The 24,785-nt window shown below is 42.9% G+C and overlaps 1 protein-coding gene across 3 annotated transcripts in view; it reads right to left on the reverse strand.

Annotated features, from left to right (window-relative positions):
* The window catches only part of LOC120049641 (rap1 GTPase-GDP dissociation stimulator 1-like), a 43,338-nt gene that overhangs the window by 13,930 nt on the left and 4,623 nt on the right, over nucleotides 1-24,785 (reverse strand). The window contains exons 3-8 of one of the 3 annotated variants that reach the window (XM_038995960.1): nucleotides 22,861-22,968; nucleotides 20,517-20,639; nucleotides 18,604-18,729; nucleotides 14,531-14,677; nucleotides 10,025-10,153; nucleotides 9,473-9,598 (exon numbers count right to left, since the gene is read on the reverse strand). In XM_038995960.1, coding sequence (XP_038851888.1) covers nucleotides 9,473-9,598; nucleotides 10,025-10,153; nucleotides 14,531-14,677; nucleotides 18,604-18,729; nucleotides 20,517-20,639; nucleotides 22,861-22,968 — 759 coding nt within the window. Of the gene's footprint in view, nucleotides 1-9,472; nucleotides 9,599-10,024; nucleotides 10,154-14,530; nucleotides 14,678-18,603; nucleotides 18,730-20,516; nucleotides 20,640-22,860; nucleotides 22,972-24,785 lie in introns of all 3 variants that reach the window. The other 2 variants (XM_038995959.1, XM_038995961.1) reach the window with 2 other exon arrangements.

Here is a 24,785-nt window from a genome sequence, read left to right on the forward strand (position 1 = left end):
AAAGCTATGATCACTTATGTCACTTGTTAAACCCACTTCAACACGCTAGATGAAGGGGAAGAGACAGGTTAAAGAAGGATTTTAAGCCTTGAGACATGGATTGTGTATGTGTGCGCAATTCATAGGGTGGATGGGCAAGTCAAAAGATTTAAGTGCCTTTGAATGGGGTATAGTAGTAGGTGCCAGGCACCCCGGTTTGTGTCAAGAACTGCAACGGTGCTGGGTTTTTCACACTCAACATTTTCCCGTGTGTACCAAGAATGGTCAACCAGCCAAAATACATTCCACCATTTTTTTTTTTTACATGTTAGTCATGTGGGTGACTGTAGAACAATTGCTATGCCCTTGGGGGAATGACAGACACCAATTTACTTGTGTAGTCAAAATGAGTCACTCTGGCAGAGAACTGATTAGAGGAATGCTTAATGTAGTAAGTGGAGACAGAGAGGGGCGGAGTTAGACTGAGAAACAAATATAAAAGGAAAAGATGACATTTGGTTGGAAGAGTCTGCAGCTGAACTTCATTGAAGGACTTCCATGTGATTTGCTGAATGAATGCGGTCCACTCAAGAACATGGCTATGAACTGGAAATCCTGTCTCACTTTTGTTGTTTCATTTCTGCTCTTCAAGTTATTCCACTTAAGTAAGTCTAACAATTCAGTTATCATCTTCAATTAATATAAACTTACCAGTAATATAGACAGAGTGATTATAAAAAAATGTGTTACTAAATATGCAGATGAGAACATCAAGTTTTATGTGGTCAATTACTTGCAAGGTCAAAGGTTTGTTTGAAAATAACAAAAGTGGTTTCGAGACACATTCAATGCAGTAATGAATTGGCCATTTTGGATAAGAATGTTTGGACATAGCCCTATATCCAAACTCTGTCCTATTTGTCCATTTTTAAAAGGTACTGGATGCAAGTTTGTGCCATTTTTGCTAATCTAACCATCTAAAATGTAAAAGTACAGCACACAGTATGGTTGTACTGTACAAAACTCAAGACTATTTCTAAAACTCCAGAAGTAAGAAATGGAACTGCACACTTCCTGAACCACCTCCTAAATCTGGAGTGGCAGGTACCCACCCTACTGGTTAAGAGTGTTGGGACAGTAACTGAAAGGTCGCTGGTTCGAATCCCCAAGCCGCCTTGGTGAAAAATCTGCCGATGTACCCTTGAGCAAGGCACTTAACCGTAATTGCTCCTGTAAGTCACTCTGGATAAGAGCGTCTGCTAAATGACTAAAATGTCAATCTTTCACAGAACAGCTTTGGCTCAGTGGATAATGCCTTCTATGAGACTGGGGTTCTATAAAACCTCTATTTTTCTGTCTTCGTAGCTGAGTTTGAGACCACTGTTCCCAGTGAGACGCAGCTTGCCATCCTGGGGCAACATATAGTCCTAGACTGCAGCTTCCCTGTGGACAAACAATGGGATCGAACACGTAGCCAGATTGAATGGAAGTTAGACAAGGAGGTGGTCCACAGTTTCTACTATGGTCAGGACCACCTGAACGACCAGAGCAGTCGCTATGTCAACAGAACCAGCCTGTACCACTCTGATATACAGAAGGGGAACGCTTCTCTCAGGCTGGAACGTGCCACCCTGGGAGATGAGGGAAACTATACCTGCACTGTGCACACAGAAATGGGCCAAAAGAGGACATCTGTATCCCTTAAATTAGCAGGTAACACCCACATCTATATTCCTGCTTTTTGGAACAAGTACTAAAGTATTTATTCCTAACTTGTAATTTGCTGAGAAACAATCAAGCACCTTGCATAAGTTATATACATGTATGTATGACTCATGATTTTGCACTCTTTACAAACATGTTATTCAGTGGAACATTTAGTTGATTTAACAGCCATGTCTCCAATTAAGTCCATTGGGGTTGTTATACAGTCATGCTCCCCTTCATATTCTTAGCAAGCACACAGTTAGTCATGATACTACTTTAACATCCAATTCTATCATTGTTCTGTATAGCGTTCTACTCTGAGCCTCGCCTGAAGTTCTCAACATCTGCCTGTGGTGTGGAGCTACTCTTGACCACCGAGGGGTACCCCCGACCCTCAGTGCAGTGGCTGACTGTCAGTGGCGAGGACGTCACCGAAGACACAGTCACACACCTCTCCCAGGACACACAGGGCCTATACACTGTTTCGAGCACAGTATCCCTGCAAGGAGCGGTCAATAAGACCCTGACTTTTGTCTTAAAGAACGAGGACCTGGGACAGGAGATCAGGAGAAACATCACACTTCTCTCAGGTAACTTAAAAAGGAAATATATTTATACGGCAGTGCATTTGATGTATAGTGAAAATGAAAAGGTAGGTTGTAGGTAGTTTATATATTAAGTGAAACAGGAAGAAAGAGAGGCAGGCCTACGTAGATAATGTGTTGCAAAGCGAATCTGACTATCTTTTCACTTTTTTTTTTATAACAGGAAATAGTGTTGACGTGTCACCTGGGGTTTACAAAGAGAGATGGTGGTTTGTTATTACGATCCTGGCTGTGATGCTGAAATACTTTTTGTGTAACTAAGGGGGATTGGTCTTGGTAACCATTTGTTGTTTTGCTTCTTGGACTAATTTGTAATGAAGCACAATGCCACTAAGAAAATGTAATAAACTGTACAGAATGCATCTGTAAATAATTAAGTTTGCTATGCTGCATTTCCAATTGTTATGTAGGTCTATGTACTGTATATTACAGGCATATGTCCTAACATCGGTTATAATATATATTGAGTTGCACACTACATAGATGCTGGCCCATGTTGAATCCAATGAATCCCCCAGATGTGTCAAGTTGGCTGCATGTCCTTTAGGTGGTGACACACTGGAAATGGTTGAGCGTAAATAACATTTTAAAAAGCAGCGTTGCAGTTCTTGACAAAAACCGGTGTGCCTGGCACCTACTGCCATGCCCTGTTCAATGGCACTTACATTTTTTCTTGGCCATTCACCCTCTGAATGGCACACATACACAGTCCATGTCTCAAGGCTTAAAAATCCCTCTTTAACCTGTCTCCCATTCATCTACACTATTTGAAGTGGATTTAACAAGTGACATCAATAACAGATTATAGCTTTCACCTGGGTTCACCTGGTCAGTCAATGTCATGGAAAGAGCAGGTATCCTTAATGTTTTGTATACTCAGCGTAAAAAGTTTTAGAACACCTACTCATTCAAGGGTTTCTTTATTTGTACTATTTTCTAGTGTTGAATAATAGACATAAAAACTATTAAATAACACATGGAATCAAAAAGTGTTAAAATATTTTGATTTGTTTATTTGAGATTCTTCAAATAGCCACCCTTTGCCTTGACAGCTTTGCACACTCAGCATTCTCTCAACCAGCTTCACCTGGAATGCTTTTCCAACAATCTTGAAGGAGTTCCCACAAACTGAGCACTTGTTGGCTGCTTTTCCTTCACTCTGCGGTCCAACTCATCCCAAACCATCTCAATTTGGATGAGGTCAGGGGATTGTGGAGGCCAAGTCATCTGATGCAGCACCCCATCACTCCTTGGTCAAATAGCCCTTACATAGCCTGGAGGTGTGTTGGGTCATTGTCCTGTTGAAAAACAAATGATAGTCCCACTAAGCGCAAACCAGATGGGATGGCGTATCGCTGCAGAATGCTGTGGTAGCCATGCCGGTTAAGTGTGCCTTGACTTCTAAATAAATTAAATAGTGTTTCACCAGAAAAGCACCCCCACACCACCTCCTCCACGCTTTACGGTGGGAAATACACATGCGGAGATCCGTTCTCATGTGCTCGCCAGAGGTAGCCTGACTGCCATTAGGTACCGAGATGAGATCCTCAGACCCCTTGTGAGACTATATGCTGACACATGCACATTTGTGGCCTGCTGGAGGTCATTTTGCAGGGCTCTGGCAGTGCTCCTCCTTGCACAAAGGCGGAGGTAGCGGTCCTGTTGCTGGGTTGTTGCCCTCCTACGGCCTCCTCCACGTCTCCTGATGTACTGGCCTGTCTCCTGGTAGCGCCTCCATGCTCTGGACACTATGCTGACAGACACAGCAAACCTTCTTGCCACAGCTCGCATTGATGTGCCATCCTGGATGAGCTGCACTACCTGAGCCACTTTTGTGGGTTGTAGACTCCGTCTCATGCTACCACTAGAGTGAAAGCACCGCCAGCATTCAAAAGTGACCAAAACATCAGCCAGGAAGCATTGGAACTGAGAAGTGGTCTGTGGTCACCACCTGCAGAACCACTCCTTTATTGGGGGTGTCTTGCTAATTGCCTATAATTTCCACCTTTTGTCTATTCCATTTGCACAACAGCATGTGAAATTTATTGTCAATCAGTGTTGCTTCCTAAGTGGACAGTTTGATTTCACAGAAGTGTGATTGACTTGGAGTTACATTGTGTTTTTTAAGTGTTCCCTTTTATTTTTTTGAGCAGTGTATATATATATATATAAATAACAATTGTTGCACCATGTCCCTGGATCTCCGTGAGTGCTTTTTGCCATTTGGCTTTTGGGAATCTTGAATGTGGACTATGTGTTGGAAAAAAACCACTTCAGGCTTGGGCAGTAGCTATGGTCAAATGGTAAAGAGGTCACTACAGCAGTACGGTCATAGACGGGAGAAAAGGATACAGGGTTTGTGTGAGGGGTAAGCGAGATTAGATGTTTTGAGTCTAGGATTGTATTGTGTCTGTGTGTATGCGTCCGTGTGCCAGAGAGGGAGAAGTTCTCTGGAGTAGAGTTTAAGCGGGACGTTGTCGAAGAACAGGGCAGAAGGGGAAAACCCAGTGTGCTGCCAAGATTGACAACAACAGTCAGTGAGTCACTCCCTCTGTCACGCATGCTCACACACATTCTGTCTCTCACAAAACGTGCACGTACACACACGCTCAGTCTAACACACGTGTACAAAACATTAGGAACACATTCCAAATATGGAGTTGCACCCCCTTTTGCCCTCAGAACAGCCTCAATTTGTCAGAGCGTGGACTCTACAAGGTGTTGAAAGGGATGCTGGCCCATGTGGACTCCAATGCTTCCCACAGTTGTGTCAAGTTGGCAGGATGGTGGTGGACCAATCTTCTCCTTCCTGTTCACTGTCAGAGCCCTTCGCTCATCATCAGTCTTCTTCCTCCTGCCACTGTGGGTGTTAGTTCTCCCTCGCTCTCGGAGCAGCCTCAGCCCAGCAGCTATGGATACGAGAGCCACTATACTCCAATAAGCAGTTACCAAGGCCACAGATAACTCCACATAATATAGGCCCGACTGCCAGTGAGTGGAAATTGGCCACTCTACTTTAAACTGATAATGACAATCCCCCTTCAAATATCATATACTGTCCCAAAACAAGGTTAGCTTTCTACTTGGCATACGAGCACGTTTTGGTTTTAGGAGCCGACCCAAATTCAGCCGTGGTCGCTCAATTTATTTTGTTGTTGCAGTGTGCACTTCCTCACCTAACTGACTTCAACCAACACATTATTCATTTCTGATAGACCGATACAGCTGAGGGGAGGTTCAAATTCTTAACTGGACATTTTCTAAAATGCACACGCCACTTTTTCTGTATGCTTATCTGACATGTTCGCATGGTTAATGTAAAATAGCTAGGGAATGCATCCCTATGGCTATGCTAATACAACATTAACATTATAATTCAACACTACATTTCTGCACCCTAGCCATAATTTCCTTTTCCATATACCTCATTCTCCCCCTCCTCATTTTCTTTCACAAGTTCTCGCTCTCCTAATTTAAAAATAAATATATATATATATATATATATCAATCTATTCAGCCATCTATAGTTGGCCATCTAAAATCGAATTGGTATATTGGTATATAAACTCAACACATTAAGTAATGACTAAGAAGGATTACAAGGTGCAGTCAAAGAACCAACCTACAGCAACTGCACCGCCCGCAACCACAAGGCTCTCCGGAGTGGTGTGGTCTGCCCAACGCAATACCGGGGGCAAACTACCCACCCTCCAGGACAAATACAGCACCCGATGTCACAGGAAGGCCAAAGAGATCATCAAGGACAACAACCACCCGAGGCTCTGCCTGTTCACCCCGCTATCATCCAGAAGGCGAGGTCAGTACAAGTGCATCAAAGCTGGGACCGAGAGATTGAAGCTGTTTTTCAATCTCAAGGCCATCAGACTGCTAAACAGCCATCACTAGCACATTAGAGGCTGCTGCCTATAGGAATAGACTAGAAATCACTGGCCACTTTAAGGAATGGAACACTAGTCACGTTAACAATGCTTAGATATCTTGCATTACTCATCTCATATGTATATACTGTATTCTATGGTATCTTAGTCGGTTCCTCTCTGACATCGCTCGTCCATATATGTATATAGTCTTCATTCGTTCCTACTTCGATGTGTATATGTTGTGTAATTTGTTAGATATTACTGCACTGTCGGAGCTAGAAGCACAAGCATTTCGCTACACCCACAATAACATCTACTAATCACATGAATGTGACCAATGAAATTTGATTTTACAGCACTAGAATAAACTTCATTTGTGTCATCGTTGTGGTATTGAGAGAAACATGGTAATGCTTTCACTGATTTCACATAAAGGAAGAGTTCCTACATGATGGAGTGCTTGCTTTGTTTCCCAACTGATCTCGTTTCCTTTTGGTCATCCTGTGAACCACAATTATTGCTGCTCGCAGCTACACTACCAAAAGTATGTGGACACCTGCTTGTCCAACATCTCATTCCAAAATCCTGGGTATTATTTTGGCGTTGGTCCCCCCTTTGCTGCTATAACGGCCTCCACTCTTCTCTGGGAAGGCTTTCCTCTAGATGTTGGAACATTGCTGCGGGAACTTGCTTCCATTCAGCCACAAGAGCATTAGTGAGGTCGGGCACTGACATTAGGCGATTAGACCTGGCTTGCAGTCGGTGTACCAATTTATCCCAAAGGTGTTTGATGGGGTTGAGGTCAGGGCTCTGTGAAGGCAGGTCAAGTTCTTCCACACCAATTTCGACAAGCCATTTCTGTATGGACCTGGCATTGTGCACAGGGCATTATCATGCTGAAACAGGGAAGGGCCTTCCTCAAACTGTTGCCACAAAGTTGAAAGCACAGAATCCTCTAGAATGTCATTGTATGCTGTAGCTTTAAGATTTTCCTTCACTGGAACTAAGGGGCTTAGCGCGAACCATGAAAAAACAGCCCCAGACCATTATTCCCTTAGTTGGCACTACGCATTGGGGCAGGTAGCGTTCTCCTGGCATCCGCCAAACCCAGATTCATCCGTCAGACTGCCAGATGGTGAAGCGTGATTCATCACTCCAGAGAAAAAGAGTTTCCAATGGCGGTGAGCTTTACACCACTCCAGCCGAAGCTTGGCATTGTGCATGGTGATCTTAGACTTGTGTGCGTCTTTTCGGCCATGGAAACCCATTTCATGAAGCTCCTGACGAACAGTTCTTGTGCTGACGTTCCACACTGCCACTGGAAGCAACTCGGTTGGAAAACTCACTACCGAGGACAGACGATTTTGTACTGGCTACGCATTTCAGCGGTCCCGTTCTGTTAGCTTGTGTGGCCTACCACTTTGCGAATGATCCGTTGTTACTCCTAGACGTTTCCATTTCACAATAACAGCACAGTAGACCGATGCACCTCTAGCAGGGCAGACATTGACGAACTGACTTGATGGAATGGTGGCATCCTATGACGGTGCCACGTTGAAAGTCACTGAGCTCTTCAACAATGCCCTTCTACTGCCATTGTTTGTCTATGGAGATTGCATGGCTGTGTGCTTGATTTTATACACCTGTCAGCAACGGGAGTGGCTGAAATAGCAGAATACACTCATTTGAAGGGGTGTCCACATACTTTGTATATATGGTGCATTCAGAAAGTATTCAGACCCCTTGACTTTTTCCACATTGTTACGTGACACATTTTAGAATAAGGCTATTGTTTCCACCCCCCCTCAAATTTACACACAATACCCCATAATGACAAGTTTTTTTGTGTGCAAATGTATATATAAAAAACTGCTATCACATTTACATAAGTATTCAGACCCTTTACTCAGTACTTTGTTGAAGTACCTTTGGCAGTGATACAGCCTCGAGTCTTCTTGGGTATGACGCTACAAGCTTGGTACACCTGTATTTGGAGAGTTTCTACAATTCTTCTCTGCAGATCCTCTGAAGCTCTATCAGGTTGGATGGGGAGCGTCGCTGCACAGCTATTTTCAGGTCTCTCCAGAGATGTTCGATTGGGTTCAAGATCAGGCTCTGGCTGGGCCACTTAAGGACATTCAGAGACTTGTCCCGAAGCCACTCTTGCGTTGTCTTGGCTGTGTGCTTAGGGTCGTTGTCCAGTTGGAAGGTGAACCGTCAACCTAGTCTGAGGTCCTGAGCCCTCTGGAGCAGGTTTTCATCAAGGATCTGTACTTTTCTCCGTTCACCTTTGCCTCAATCCTGACCAGTCTCCCAGTCCCGCCATAGAAAAACATCCCCCACAGCATGATGCTGCCACCACCATGCTTCACCGTACGGATGGTGCCAGGTTTCCTCATAACATGAAGCTTGGCATTCAGGCCAAAGAGTTCAATCTTGGTTTAATCAGACCAGAGAATCTTGTTTCTCATGGTCTGAGAGGCTTTAGGTGCCTTTTGGCAAACTCGAAGCGGGCTGTCATGTGCCTTTTACTGAGAAGCGGCTTCGGTCTGGCCACTTGTCCTTCTGGAAGATTCTCCCATCTCCACAGAGGAACTATGGAGCTCTGTCAGAGTGACCACCAGGTTCTTGGAAACCTCCCTGACCAAGGCCCTTCTCACCCGATTGCTCAGTTTGGCCAGGCGGCCAGCTCTAGGAAGTGTCTTGGTGGTTCAAAACTTCTTCCATTTAAGAATGATGGAGCCACTGTGTTCTTGGGGACCTTCAATACTGCAGAAATGTTTTGGTAACCTTCCCCAGATCTGTGCCTCGACACAATCCTGTCTCAGCGCTCTACGGACAATTCTTTCGACCTCATGGCTTGGTTTTTGCTCTGACATGCACTGTCAACTGTGGGACCTTATATAGACAGGTGTGTGCCTTTCCAAATCATGTCCAATCAATTGAATTTACCACAGGTGGACTCCAAGTTATAGAAACATCTCAAGGATGATCAATGGAAACAGGATGCACCTGAGCTTAATTTTAATGTTAGGTATGTTTTTATATTTGCTATAAATTCACAAAAAATTCTAAAACTTGTTTTCGCTTTGTCATTATTGGTTATTGTGTGTAGCTTGCTGATGATAGTCTTTTATTTAATCATTTTAGAATAAGGCTGTAACGTAACAAAACATGGAAAAAGTCAAGGGGTCTGAATACTTTCCGAAGGTAATGTATAGTGTATATTTAATATTTATAACCTCACTTGCCGGTCTTAATTGCCCCTGTGGGGATAAAGAAAAAGTTGTATTGAATTACCGTTCTCAGCGAGTGGAGCCAGGACCTCAAAGATCATCTCCTTCTTCTCGTGCTCTGCCTGCTTCTGGAACAGACGTACCAGCTCCTCAGCGATGTTCGTGGAGGCAAACTGTTCCTTACTGGACTCTGCAGAGACGGAAGAAAAAAAGTTAAATCAAGATGAAATGACTGGTCCAGTCGGTTTGTGCGTAGGCCAACTCTTCTCTGTGTTCATTCATTTGCATGCCGAGCGTACGGCATGATAACGATCAAAGATTTGGCACCAGGCTAAAGACACACACCGGAATCAGTTCTGTCCACGGATTTACAAAATATGTGAATGACATGAGAGTCCACGGCTCAACTTTAATCTGGGGTTGACCCTTTTTTTAATGCTCAAAGCCCAGGCCCCAGACAGCATGGTATAAAAGCTGAACCAAGTCCAGAATGGCGGGGTGGCAGCAGTATTCTACTCAATGTACCGTAGAATTAATTTAGAATACCTTTTCTTTGGTATATACACAAAATACATAGTGACCTCTCTGATCAGCTCTAAGATGTCCCACTACCCACCGAGCTCAGCCAGGTTTCCGAAAGCGATGAGGCACATCTCTGTAAGGGCTGTGTTGTCTGAGTGGAGCCCCAGCAGCTTCACCAGGGTGGGGATCACCCCCATGTTGATCAACTGGGCCTGCAAGGAGTCTGGAGAGGACACACAGAGGAGATCAGAGGATAGGTAAGAGCACTGCCATCTAGTGTTTGAGGTGGAATTACAATAAGGCCACAAAGATCAGGGTGGGCAGTGTTTCTGCTAATTAGGCAAATTAACTAAACAGAAACACCCTGATGTGTGTGTGTGTGTGTGTGTGTGTGTGTGTGTGTGTGTGTGTGTGTGTGTGTGTGTGTGTAATTTATGAAGGCACTATTGTCTCAGCCCTAAAACGTAGAGATACATTATTGGGCTATGAAAACGTCTGTCTGCCAGCTTCGCGCTGCCATAAAAACACACACCCACACTAGTCAATAATATAATTAGAAGTGGAAAAGCTAATGGAAGGTATAAAGCCATACGTCTTAAAATCAAGTCTCAAGAGGATCATAAAGGCAATTTCTAAAAAGGGAAATTAGTTAATGCAAACAAGGAAACAAATTTGCACAGTTGAACTACCATTTGCTAAATGTAGACTAGCTAAACAGTATATATTTTTTTCAAATACAGGATATCAGAGTGCAGATGTATTTCCCTGGTTGTAGTGAGCTCTGGAAAACCAGCTAGAAGAGCCTAGAGAGGAAAGATAAGAGAAAGAGTTGATTAAGTTGGCTTTAAGAGACTACCAATACTGACAAAATGGGCGGAGAGAGAGGGTACAAGAAGAAAAAGGAAAAGTTAAAGAAAAGAAGAATGGGAAAGTGAGACGGAGGGAGACGATAAAAGGCTAGAAGGAAGGAGGGTGAGTGCTAAAAGGAGGTAACCAATTGAAAAATAGTTATATTAGTGAATTAATAAGGGGTCTCTCTGAAATACAAGCTGACATTTTTTGCTGGTACTTTTTAAAAACAACCACCAGCAATTGTCATCCGCCAGAACTGTTATTCACTCAAAACATTAGATCCTAACCATAATCCACAATAGGCCTCGACAGAAGCAGAAGGCCTACTGGAGAAGATCGAACTCCAGAAACATAAACCAACTTGGGTCAAAGTTATCATATTCCAAATTTACATTTATACAAAAATATTGATTTCTATTTCTTCAATTTGCACAGACGCTGTAAAAACCAGTGGACGTGCAGAGCTTCTATCAATGTTAATGAAGGTTATATTAGCTGTGGTGAGTTTACAAACAGCCAGCTGAAGGGAATGATCCGCTGACGGCCACAAACTAATTTGCATTGTGTAATTGCAAAAATGCTCCAGGCCCTCGCTGTGGTGCGCAGAGCAGACGAAATCCATCACTCTGACGTGTTAGATTCCGTATCTCAGCGTAGAGAAGGCGGTTTCTCTCCTCTTTACCGTTCCAAGGACGTGTAGAGCTTGCGGTATTTGTATGTATTATTTTCAACCATCAACTTTTTCAGCCTTTTGAGTGGTGACATCTGAGACAGCGTTTGTTTTATTATAGCCGATGACAGGGCTTGGAAACAACTCTAGGCTGCATTTCACACCTAACCTCGTGCTAAATAATTCAAACTTAATTTGGGTACTACATCTATGAACAGTGTTGAGCAGGACGTAATTGCACTAGGCAGTTATGTTACACACTATTTGTAATTACATTTACTTACATTATTTTCTCAACTTTGGTATAGAGGCTACATGAAGTGTCTCGTTTTCTCAAACATCCTTTTCATGGAGCGGCAATAAAAGAAAATGGCCTTATTCAAAGCTCAACAGATTGGAGGCCACAACCAACCATAATTGACTAGTGGAGTCAAAACATGTCTGTGTGAGATATTTGAATCTGATTTAACTCAAGTCAAATCAGGCTTTGCTGAGCTCCGTGAAATGGTTTGATTTAGTGCAGTGATAACGGTGCTTGGCAGCTCAGGCTAAATGTCAGTGTCACCGGAAGTAGCACCGCTTCAAGCAGAGGACAGTAACTCGCATGGAAACAGAATTCCAAACATCGTGGAACATTGCCTCGAATGGGGATGTCCGTTCTAGTAATTCTATTTCTGTGTAACCACAGCACTGTTTAATGTCTGATGATCTGATCGCAGATCATTAGGTTAACGAAGAAAATTATCTTAGCTCCATGTTTGATTGGGGGAAAAGAACAAGAGAAAGCCTGAGTTGTCGCTGACTTGCATGTACCTCCCCTGAACGCCACATTTTTGGTCACTTAAATTTCCTCAGTCTATTTTCGACGGGAGGACAAAAGAGTTGGTGAGTGACCTCGGACTGGTCAGGGATCGTACAGGTGAAGCGATAGACCGAAAATTACGTTCTGCATCTTGCCCACGGAGGAGAAAAAGTTATAGAACTTGGCCCATTCATTAATAATTGACATTATTCAGAGAGGAGCAGTACGTCGTGGAACATCAGGGTTAGAACGTAGACGAAAGTGCCATAAAACACCCACCGAGCATCCCTGTCACTACACCACTAACCAGCCTGGGGTGTTTTCATTCATGCAAACCGTTGCAAAATTGTTTTGCATCAGAACAATTAAAACAGTTTATGGGACAAATTCAGCTACAACTCCATTTCGGCCCATTTACTTCCGTTTGGTTCCTAGTAATCTCGCTTAACCCAGAACTAAAATCTTGTGTAATTTGATCAGCTATGACAACTCTGGGTCCAAACACCAGAACTAATGCTGCTCATTATCCTACGCATTCTATACCGCCGCAACAGTTTCTTCAGTTTACGTGCAGAATCTTATTCTTCGGTTTATGCACAGAATCTGTGATGAGGTCACTAGTGAATACACTCCTGTGGAACAAATAAGACCAAAACTCAACTTTCTATAGTCCAATTTGAAGAGGGTTCCACAGCAGCTACTTGAAATGTTTTACATGTAGACTCAGCAATATGACATCATACCCAGTGGGGTGACTTCCTGCTTACAGACCTCAACCAATTTCAAATCTGGCAAGACTGACACTTGACTATTGTCTCTTCCCAATGTGGGCAGGCTTCAAGTGAGGACGCACATTGGGAAGAGTCAATAGTGGCTGTTTTGGTAGATTTGATTTGTTGTTGATGTCTGTAAGCAGGAAGTCCCCCCTGCTGTGTATGATGTCATATTGCAGAGTCTACCTTTAAAAAGCAGTGTTAAGAGTTGTGCAGTAAAGTGACTTGCAAAAGAAAATGAGTCACTGCTAATCCCCAGTGGCAAAACTGTTGCATCATCACAACAAGACTAGTTAATTACCTAGCACAGTTAAACGGTTCTAAACAATGTGTTCATTTGAATGAAAGATTCATATTTTATGAGTCTATGCACAAGTCCAAAATGGCAACCTATTCTCTGGTCAAAAGTAGTCCACTATGTTGGGAATAGGGTCCCGTTGGGAATAGGGTCCCATTTGGAACGCGGCCTAATTAAACTGGAACAGGTGCTGGAAGGTTGACAACAGAAGTGATCCATATTGATTACGCCGGACCTTGCACCTGGATAGACCATATAGGCTTTGCAAGGAGGGTTGTGGGAGAATAGGCAATCTAACTAGAAAACAAGAGAGTGCTGTGTAAAGGGGAAGAAATGGCTGCAGTATAAGCTGTAGGGACACCATCACCACCTACCACCAATTACAAGGACAAGCAGTCACTGCTTTAAGAGGAAAATTACCAAGGCCTCAAGCAAGATACAATAGAAAGCAATGGAAGTGGACTTGAAGCAGACAGACCACTCTCCAGGGGACAGATATTGAACAATCCTCTTTATCACCACCTCCTGTCACCATGGTGAGTAAAGGCTGACTAATATAAACTTGAACATTGGCTAAAATCTAAATTTGTCAGACATTTTTAGACTTCAAAAACAGTCAGCTAATGAGTCCATGCCCCTACACCATCTATTAAAAAGTCCCAGTTGTGTAGATCCAGCTATATGGAAATAACAATCAGTTTGGATTTGAGGCATATAGCAGCTGCAAAAGCTAATGGCGATCCACATAAACAAGCACAACAGATGGCCTGGGACGTGGACTCGTCTCGTCATTAATTACATTTGAGGTCTGAAAATATCAGACAATTTTCATTTTTAAGTAAACTATCACTTTAAGACTGGATAAAAGGTGTCAACATTACATTTAGTACAGTCACCAACACTGCCAAAGTAGGGCGGCAGGTAGCCTAGCGGTTAGAGCATTGGGCCAGCAACTGAAAGGTCGATGGTTTGAATACCCGAGCCGAAAAATCTGTTGACGTGCCCTTGAGCAAGGCACTTAACACTAATTTCCTCCAGAGGCACCGTAATACTATGGCTGACCCTGTAAAACAACACATTTCACTGCACCTATCTGGTGTATGTGACAATAAAACATCTCACTTTATCTCTTAGATTAATTCTTTAAAAAGTTTACTCTGTTTAGATTGGTTAATTTTGTTTATCCGGGGGGAGTTTGTCATTACCATTTTCATTGCTATAGTTCATCAGCATGCCACAAAAGACAGTCAAGAGCTTTCCATTGTCCGGGTCAGTATTTTGGGACATTGACTTTATGTGTCCAGCTACTATCTGAGCCCCTCCCGCCTGGTCAACTGCACTCCTGCCCTCATCTGCAAAACAAAGAGGTCAGGGGGACATCAACAAAGAAAAACCACAAAAATCACAACAAGCAACCTGGAAAATAAATCAATAGAAAGTTAAGCAAGCAGTAAAAAAGAAAAAAGAAAATACAAAATCACAAAAATGCTATTTAAATATAACCATAAAGAATAATGATTAATCAGAACAAGGAAAAGCAAAAAATAAAATGAAAAGAACTAGCATTACCAAAGTGCATACCCTTCATACAGAACTGGGAGTCGTGACATAATTCCAGTGTGTTTTTGGTCATGCCCACCCCAGTAGGGCTGTCAGAGTTAATCATGTAACTCCAGTTTGTCATTTTAGTGCACTCCTTTCTTTTGCGATTAATCGTAGTCTGAAAGCATTCAAAACGCACTGAAAAAATCTAAAAATACATCTATACAGCTAAAAACAACAATGTGATGTCTTAAATCGACATTGAGGTTAAAAAAAAAAGTGCGCCTTATAAATTTTCCTTGATTTTGCTTACCGTTACTTTGGACATAACCGACAGGTCAATATTCTTGTAATGCTTTTCGTATAAAAAAATATATATAAATAAAAAGAAAACGTAAATTACAGTTAAATTTGATCAAATTCTGAATTTGCAATTAGTCACGATTAATCACAGCAAATCTTCCAATTAGCTCAAAATATACAGCCTTAAATTGGTGGACAATCGTATGCCACTTGTCAGAATCACTGTCAAGCTCGCACACAGTATAGTTATTAGTGGTAGCAACAATCATACTAGCGTCCAGCTAAACAGAATGTAGTTGAGTCATGTTATGCAAATGAGCATGACTGAACAGCAAACGTATGGAGGTGGAGTGACTGAAACCCAGCTGAATTGAGGAGAGACAAAACGGCTGTTCTCTTTGTGCAAATAAAAGGCCACATCTTGGGAACTGAAGACCAGACAGCCTTGGGACCATGGGAGTTGAAGTTATGTCATACCGAGTGACTAGTCTGTTTTTATGAAATCGTTTTTAGCAGACGCCTCATTGAGTAACCTGAATTAGCACCACATTACTACAGATCACAGTACGTTTGTAGGATACTGCGCGACATAGCAATCGACTACAGCCATGCAAATCCGATCTTTAAAAAAAAAAATGCATAGAATAATCCGGTCATATTTATAAATCATTAAACGAAATAGGACTCAACCTCACCTGTGATAGAAACGTGGTTAACAATGCTAGTTGTGGTCAACTAAAATGGAGATTTGTTGGTGCTCCTGAGGTTAGGGTTTGAACTTTAAGGACATCACCTTTGCCTGCAGACATCGCGTAGACAAGGAGTGCTTAATGTGCCAAGAGATAATGTAGCATGAAAGACCAGAGCCGGAGGGAGGCCATGTGCTCTGATGATAGATACGCTGAGTGTACAAAACATTAAGAACATCTTTCCATGACATCAACTGACCAGGTGAATCCAGGTGAAAGCAACAGTCGCTTATTGATGCCACTTGTTAAAGTCACTTCAAAATCAGTGTAGATTAAGAGGAGACAGGTTAAAGAAGGATGTTTAAGCCTTGAGACATGGATTGTATGTGTGCCATTCAGAGGGTGAATGGGCAAGACTAAATATTTATGTGCCTTTGAATGCGGGGTACGGTACTACGTGCCACGCGCACCGGTTTGTGTCAAGAAACGTGGAACACTTTCGACACCTAGAGTCCACGCCCCGACGAATTGAGGCTGTTCTGAGGGCAAAAGGGGATGCAACTCAATATTAGGAAGGAGTTCCTAATGTTAGGCATCCTATTCTGGTTGAATTTCCAGACTACAGACCAGGAATTCATGACTTTTCTTCGAACTCAGAGGTGGGGATAATGTCCATGTCAAAGTAGACACTAATTCTCCAATTAAGGAATGGAAGAGTATTTTCCCTTTGTGAAAATTACAAGCCACATCCTGTGACAGTACGCCAACGCTGGACATCGAAAAGTCAACAAGACGTCTGTATATGCGTTGCGTTAGCCAACACAGGAACATACCGACACACATTGTGCTCTTGACGACGGCAGACTAAATGGGGATGTCTGGAGTGTAGCTAGCAGAGGAAGCGTTATGGGCCTTGTCAGTATATCATTGTCTGTACTAGCTGTTTTAACACAGAAACACAACACATTATACAGTGTTATGTGTGCATGGCGGTGGCAGACAGAATGGGGTGTCTGGAGCGTAGCTGGCTTGCTGGCAGAGGAAGTGTTAAATGATCAGTCATCCCGTTCCTGGACATGCACAGACTGGTTCGCCTCTAGTCTCCTGATACCAGCCAACCACGACCTTGCTAGTCCACAGGCAACCACGACCCCCACATCCAACCTCAGCCTAGTTTGGATGCCTGCCCACTTCCTTAACACTAAACCATGGACAGGAAGAGAAAGGAGGGGAGAGAGATGGAGTTGAGAGAAAGACAGAGAAAAAAAAAAGTGTGAGCGCAAGTGTGTGTGTGTGAGAGTGTGCGTGCGTATGTGTGTGCATGCGCATAGACTGGAGAGAGAGAGAGAGAGAGAGAGAGAGTGCAGGAAAGGGATGGAGAAAGTGCAGGAGAAAGAAACAAAAAAGAGAAAGCAAGGGAGAAGGACTAAACAAACTGGCTTGAATCTGGATGGCGTTAAATCGACAATGGACAAAATGCTGGCACTGTTTTTCTGTTGCTAGGTCTGGAAGTTGTATGAATGCAATTGGCAGTTGAAGTGGTAGGGTTGTTGCTGGGTTGATTACATTTTGAAAGGGCCAGAACCCAGACAGCTACAGACTCCCTCTAAACTGATTTCTTCAGTGGTGCCCCTATTAAGAGTTGAAAACAGCTGCAGCTCTGACTGATACACACACACGCACACACTTCTGCCACCATGCCAAAAAAGGCTTCATCAGTTGCCCCCACACTCAAACTCTTTCTGATTCTATCAAACCACAGACGTCTGGGAGAAACAATGCCCCAGAAACAACAGCTGCCATTAAGGCCTCGACCCAACACAGACAGACCACTAATTACTCAGCAAAACCCGACAATTACATTTTCTCCTCAAATGTATTCACGACAACTCTTGATTAAGTCACCTACATTGTTTTTATTCTAGAGGCATCGGGGGAAATTGTAAGCAGTTTTACCTTTGTGTGACAGACATAGGTCTCTGAGGTGTCTGTCTGGGGAAAGAAATGTGGCAGGAGCTCAGGGCTAGACTGACTACGGCTGCCCCTCCGTCGCCTCTTGAAACGGACAGAAAATCTCAATAGTACATTTGACATTTTAGTCATTTAGCAGACGCCCTTATCCAGAGCGACTTACAGTAAGTAGTCAGTGCACAGATGAAATATGGATTTCATATTGATAATGGGGTGAAGCACAGACAATATCATACTGGTAGTCACCTCAGACTATTCCAATTTACAGCCGGCCAGACTATTCCAATTTACAGCCGGCCAGACTATTCCAATTTACAGCCGGCCAGACTATTCCCCACCTCCAATATATCCAGATGAGAAACAGGTTATATCGCATTATATTATGATGAACTAAGACTAAACAGATTTTCAGCAGACCAATGTCATCAAAAAGAGCAGATAACGCTAACAGCCGGTTTAGAATCCTGACACCAGTTTCCCCGGCATGATGCAACTCAGCACCTCTGGGAGGGGAGAGGAGGGAAGAGAGGAGGGCCAGTTGAAAGGAAAAGTCGATTCAGTACTTCCCCTATAATTACACCTAGGCAAGATGCAGTCCCCTTCCTTATAAAGTTGACCTCCCCTTCCCATAAATTATAATAATTATGGCGGAACCCAGACACACCGATTCCGGGTCCTTTTCCAACTGGCCTATGACAAATGTTTAAAGGAAACCTATACGAAATGTGTAAGAGAAGCCTATGAGAGGGAGACCTATAGCAGGATGAACTTACGGCTGTCATAGCAGATGTTGCCCAGGGCGCGGCCCGTTTGCAGCAGCACCTCCTGGTCCTTGGAGTGGAGCAGCTGCACCAGGGGAGGGATGAGGCCTGCCTCCACACAGGGGCTCCGCATGAACTCTGGAGGGGAGAGGAAGCAGTCAGGATTAGCAATTAGGCTCCAGGGTGAAGTTTCCCAACAGTACAGACCTGGGATAAACTTCCCCATCCCCAATCTTAATCTTAACCATTAGCGGGGGAAATTTAAAAAATGACCCATGATCAGTGTCTAGGGGAAACTTCACCCTACTCCTATCTTCATGGTCCATTCCGTCTCGATTAAGGAGATGACATTTAAAATCAAGTTGAAATTGACTGAAAAGTGGACCAGTTATTTTCTGAGGATTTTCAGTTAATTTGCTGGTTTGACTGGAATTGAAATGGATTTCACTATAACCTCCAATCTGCTCAGAAATATACTGTGTGTGCCAAACTCCAATTGATTAGTCAACGGAAGACTGGATGCTTCTTAAGTGCATCCACATTTGACAATTTTTATATGAACGCATATAAAAAATAAACTCTGGATGAAACAACTCTGGATCTTTGTCAGAAACACATTTAAGGCAGCCCTAAAGTTCTGCCAAATACAGAAAACCTTCACATAATACTGACTAGGTTTGAAATAAAAGTGTTTAAACACTTTAAACACTAGAAAAAAGGTTATTTTAGTCCAGTATCTTTTACACAGTAAGCATTCCACTGTGGACTGGGCATAGACAATTCCGGGGCCTCTGACAGATAAAATGCCAGCGGGTTGGTGCCAAGTCTCAGGCTGGCACATCAGCAGGCAGCGAGCCATTCATTATGTTAGACTTGTCTTCCCCCAACTCTCAAGTCACTTCCTTTCAACTCTGCACCTGCCTTCCCTGAAACCCACTCATAAATTACTCTAAAAGCACTTAGTATGGCCCAGTTGTTGCTGTAACTGCAGTATGCAAGTTGAGAGGCCTCCATACTGTAATCTGCCACATTGCCAATGGAAGACTGCTTGAGTCCAACATGTGGCCAAGAAAATGTGTGACTTCTCTACAATTGGAGCGAAGTCAAGAAGCCATCAACTTACTTGAATGCCCAATCTCAACCTTAGTATAAAGCTTTACATAGGACACTATGCAGATGTTATTTCATGTCTATTAAGTAAGTGCTTTTGTGAGCGTTATGAATGCCTTAGGTTGATTGATTCGTTCTAACCTCAACTAGATCTTACGAGTTCCTGAATCTCAAAATGAGCCACACACTGCTGTGCATTTTCCCTTGATCAAGCTACAGTACGGCAGGAAGTAAATGCATGATTCACTGTGCTGACATTGTGTGAAAACGACTACGGTCTAGGAAAGCAAGACGGATGGCAACACCAACAGACAGGTCTCCTATGGTGCCTTCTGTTAGAAAGACTGAAGCCATCTGTTGCCGTTGGAATGGCTAAAGGCAGAATTGCTTATGGGGAGTGGCGTGGACAAACAGAAATGAGCACAGGGACTAGACCACAATCTAGGCTACACAGCAAACATCTATAGAATCATCACCCATAAGTGACTGTCTAAGATTGATCATCTGTAAGAGAATCATCCATAATCTTCCCCATCAGCCCACAACTAGATGAATCACAATCCCATTCAATTAACAAAATTAAGATAATGACAATTAAATAACAAATACAGATATATGCTAAACCGCCACTGTATGACAGATACACACAAAGCTGAGAATATAATAAAACGTTGTTAAAAAAAATAAATAAAAAAAAGGTAAAAAAATAAATTAAATGGTATACTGACAAGACGGCGGAACCAAAAGTGAGGAGAATGATGTTTCCTGGGGAGGATGAGATGAGGTGTGGAGAAACCAAACGGGGGGAGCCTCACCATTTTTGGCCACCTCGGCTATGATGTTGGCTACTTTGGGGGTGCAGGAGGACTGTGGGGCCAGCAGGGTGGGAAGCAGGGGGAGAACGCCCATCTCCTGGACCTTCTCACTGGCATTAGCATCTAGGAGGAAGAGCGGAGAAAGGAGGTGAACAGTTGGGAAAAAAAGACAAGGGCTCTATCTCAATTTGTCTTTCATTGATTCCTTGCATCCTATCCCCTTGGCCCTTTCTCAACCATATTGGAGGAGATCCAAGGTATCTCCCATCTGACCTTCGAATGCTTTATTGAGAAAGAGGACAGTAGAAAGATGGTAGGGAATCGAGGAAGGATTAATTGAAAAATAGGTGAGTTGGGCATGGAGAGGCAGATAATCCCTTCCCATCCAGGTCATTCCATTTTTGGGGTTATTTATGATCATCCTAAACCAAGCTCCAGAAAATGTCCCATATAAATCAAATTACTAGCAGGACGACAGTGCAGCCCTGAACTGATTATTAATCTCTTAGTCAATTTTTTATTTTACCTTTATTTAACTGGGCAAGTCAGTTAATAACAAATTCTTATTTACAATGACAGCCTATGAACAGTGGGTTAACTGCCTTGTTCAGTGGCAGAACGACAGTTTTTTCCTTGGCAGCTCGGGGATTCCATCTAGCAACCTTCCGGTTACTGGACCAGCGCTCCAACCCCTAGGCCACCCGCCGCCCATAGGCCACCCGCCGCCCATAGGCCACCCGCCGCCCATAGGCCACCCGCCGCCCATAGGCCACCCGCCGCCCATAGGCATCACATGTTGAAAAGCTCCCTGTGTGTTTATGCAAGTTACCGGTTCTTGTAGTCGCTGCAGCTCAATCCCCTCTTTCCGCCATTATAACGTGTGTGCCTATTCCATGACATGAGGCTTCTAAAAGCTGTGTTTTTGTACACAAGAGGCTCCAGACAAGGAAATGGTCTTTAAAACCAGAACCGTTTGAGCTACAAAGGGGAGACTCTCACACACACAAATGTCAGTTAATTTTCTCTACGACGCACACAAGCTTAAGGGGAGTCGTCTGAAGGTAACCTGGTACCAGGCTGTAAAAATAGCACCACGTGCATAGGGAGTAAAAGTGCCACAAGTGAAGTAACCAAACAGGTCTAAAAATGTCTGAGTTTTCTTATCTCTCAGATAAATGACAGGCACTTCAAAACCATATTCATTACAATACATTTTGACTGTGTTTTGTCATATACAAATGTGTAATTCAATCAGTTTCTATGGGCTATTGCAGTAAAGGCCAAATTCAATGTTTAATTTAAAAAGATAAAATATCTAGCTTAAACAGTACATTTTATGACCATCTTAAAACAATTCCATATGTTAGCTTAGTAGATGTTGCGATCTAAGTCCTTAGACCTGCAGGGTTAACCAATGAAATGATTATTACCGTCACTTGGATTTTTACTATTAGGCTAAAGGTAGCATCGGCAAAAGTGTGTGCCTTTTGGTTTTCTTGGCCATCTCCTCACCCAAACAGACTATTGCACGCTCATCACTTGTCAGTGCCAAAAGAGACTAGGAGGGGGTGGGGGGGGGGGTTGTGCTTCCAAGTGCAGTAGAACATTAAACCTAGCTACACCAGAGCACAAAGCTAAAAAGACAGTAGAGGATGCAGAAAGCCAACAACTCGATGAATTTAAAAGCACAGAAGTTAGGCCATTACAATGCTCCAAAAACAAGATACTTGATAGGCCGAGCCAGATCATGCAGATGGTTATTAGTGATGGTGGGGAGGGGCTCAATATAGTTACATATCGGGATTTGACTTCTGACAATATTTTTTAATCGTTATGACAATACTGCAATATTTTTTGCGCTAGTTGGCTATACTTGCACCAAAACTCTAGTATTTTCCTTCATAGCTTGTTCTCCATCTTGTTTTTAAATAGAGAGAACGTTTTCAGCACTTTTATTTCCACGACTGATCAAAACTTGTTTTCTCATACCTCTCCATTTCCCCTCTGCAGCAGACATGGTGATCAATATGTTTGGAACATTGAATCGCAATAAAATCACAGAATCGAATCGTAATACATATAGAATCGCGATACATACCGTATCGGCACTTAAGTAACGTGATAATATTGTATTGGTTGCGTTTCCCAAACTAAGGAGGACAGACAAGTTTGTGAACAACACTGACTGAGAGATTCTTACTTAGGCCTTGTACGAAAACAAAATGTGAGCCTGGTGACTAGGATGTTTTTTTGTTCTCCAATTAGTCTTTAACTAGGCTCTCCATTTTTCCTCCATCCTGTACTGTGTATTTCACTTACTCTGAGGAGTGTGGGTCAAACTTACTGTTGTGGGCCAGTGCTTTGAGCAAGCAGTCCAGGCAGCTCTCCACATTGTCTGTGGCGCTGTCTGCTGAGGCTAGCTTCAGCTTCTTCAACGCTTCGCTCAGGTTATCTGCTGGGAGAGGAGGGAAAAGGGCAAAGGTGAATGAGCACTCGTCCTAACCTGTCAATTTACTCCTCGGTCTAAGGTAGCCTATGTTATTCAATGTTTTTAAATCACACACTAGGGCTGGATGTTAGATTTGACCACAACTACCTTGGGCCATACAGTATAGAGCAACCACAAATCATATCACACAGTAAAACGGTATACGAGAAGACATGTAGGCGACACTAAATCCCCCATCCATCATTTTGTGAATTCTGAATAAAAATGGGTCTCAAAACAAGTAGTCTATAATCCCTGTTTTAGTAACGTTATTACACAGCAAGGCAGACAGACAGCAGGATTGTTTCTTGGTCAAAATGGGGCTTAGATGGGAGGCGTGGCAAGGTTGTGGTATTGGGCACAGTCGGCAATTGACAATCGTAAAAAAATATATATAACTTGGCCGCGGAGACAATTTTGCCATTTTAAAGCCAATTTCCTTCAATTCTAAAAAATGTTGCCATGGCTTATGATTTGTTCTTACGCTATCGGAGTGACTCAAACAGTATTACAAAATCAAGGGAGACCCATGACATGACAAATTGTCCTGAAAACATGCATCATTTTTGTAATTTAAGATTTCCCCTGACTGTCTAAGCCTTTTGGCTCCTCAGACTAAATAAGAATGCACACAGCCCTGTGCTGCATCCTCCCTTCCTCATTCTCCCTCTCAAATGGTAGCTCTAGACAAAACACTATGATAGACAGTCCAGGGGTCATACAGTGGTGAGCCCCAGTATAATCAGGACATGAGCGGATGTAGAACTCATCCCTGAGGAGCTCCACAACCTCGGGCACAGCTGACACGTAGCAGCGGTAGAGCTGGGCAATATGGACAAAAATCTGTTTTGCATTAAAAGAAAATATATATATATATTTTTTTTTTTCATAACGCTAAATTGAACATTAAGTTCATAAACACCCATATTAGCAAACGTATTTCATTTCAAACTTCACATTTCTCTAGTAGAGTCCTATATGTTATTTATCATAATGAACGACATGAGCAAAATGTCCACGATAAGTGGCCGGTGCCTAAAATGTTTGGTTTATTGTCCCAGCTCTAGGCAGCGGGTATCAAACCATTACGACTGCGTCAACATACTCACTGGGTAAACACCAACATGTCAATAAAATATGAGTTCAAGTCATGTTGGAATCCGCCAGTACTTTGTGATGGGTCCTTATCGTAATGGACATTCTCTGTGTCTAGACAGTACACCTGGTATGCTGGGCCAACTAATAATTTACAGATTTTGGTGTCTGGAGCTGTTACAGTGCTCAGCTAATTGGATTCTGGGCTGCACGGGGCCAAGCGGAGATGCGGTGACACACAGAGACAGAAAGCAAAGACCCTGACGTTCCCCATCCCGCAGGTGTTCTCCTGTGTGCAGTGAGGATTAGGATTAAATCGTATGACATTTTAAAACCAGTCAAACGAGACTTTCTTTTTCCAGGCTGGCCTCAATTCTATAATGGATTTTTCTTGCCTTTCAGATGATGGTATCTGTCAGGGTCCCTCCTTATAGCCAATGAGGCCCGGGTCAAGTGTTCTCATCACACGTCATAAAACACACAGGCAATGTTTGCATAAAGACATGACAGGGCCAGTCAAGCCTAGCTTTCTGTTCCAAGGAGTCAAGATAGCCTACTGACAATTCTACTCATCTACTTAAATCAAAAGGATTAATGGGTCCTTCAACTAAATTAGCACCTTTTTGGTCGTGTAACCTCATCCAACATTATAAAGAGCGCATGTTCAACTTAATTAAAAAAACATG

Source organism: Salvelinus namaycush, chromosome 6, assembly GCF_016432855.1.
Source record: "Salvelinus namaycush isolate Seneca chromosome 6, SaNama_1.0, whole genome shotgun sequence".
NCBI lineage: Eukaryota > Metazoa > Chordata > Actinopteri > Salmoniformes > Salmonidae > Salvelinus > Salvelinus namaycush.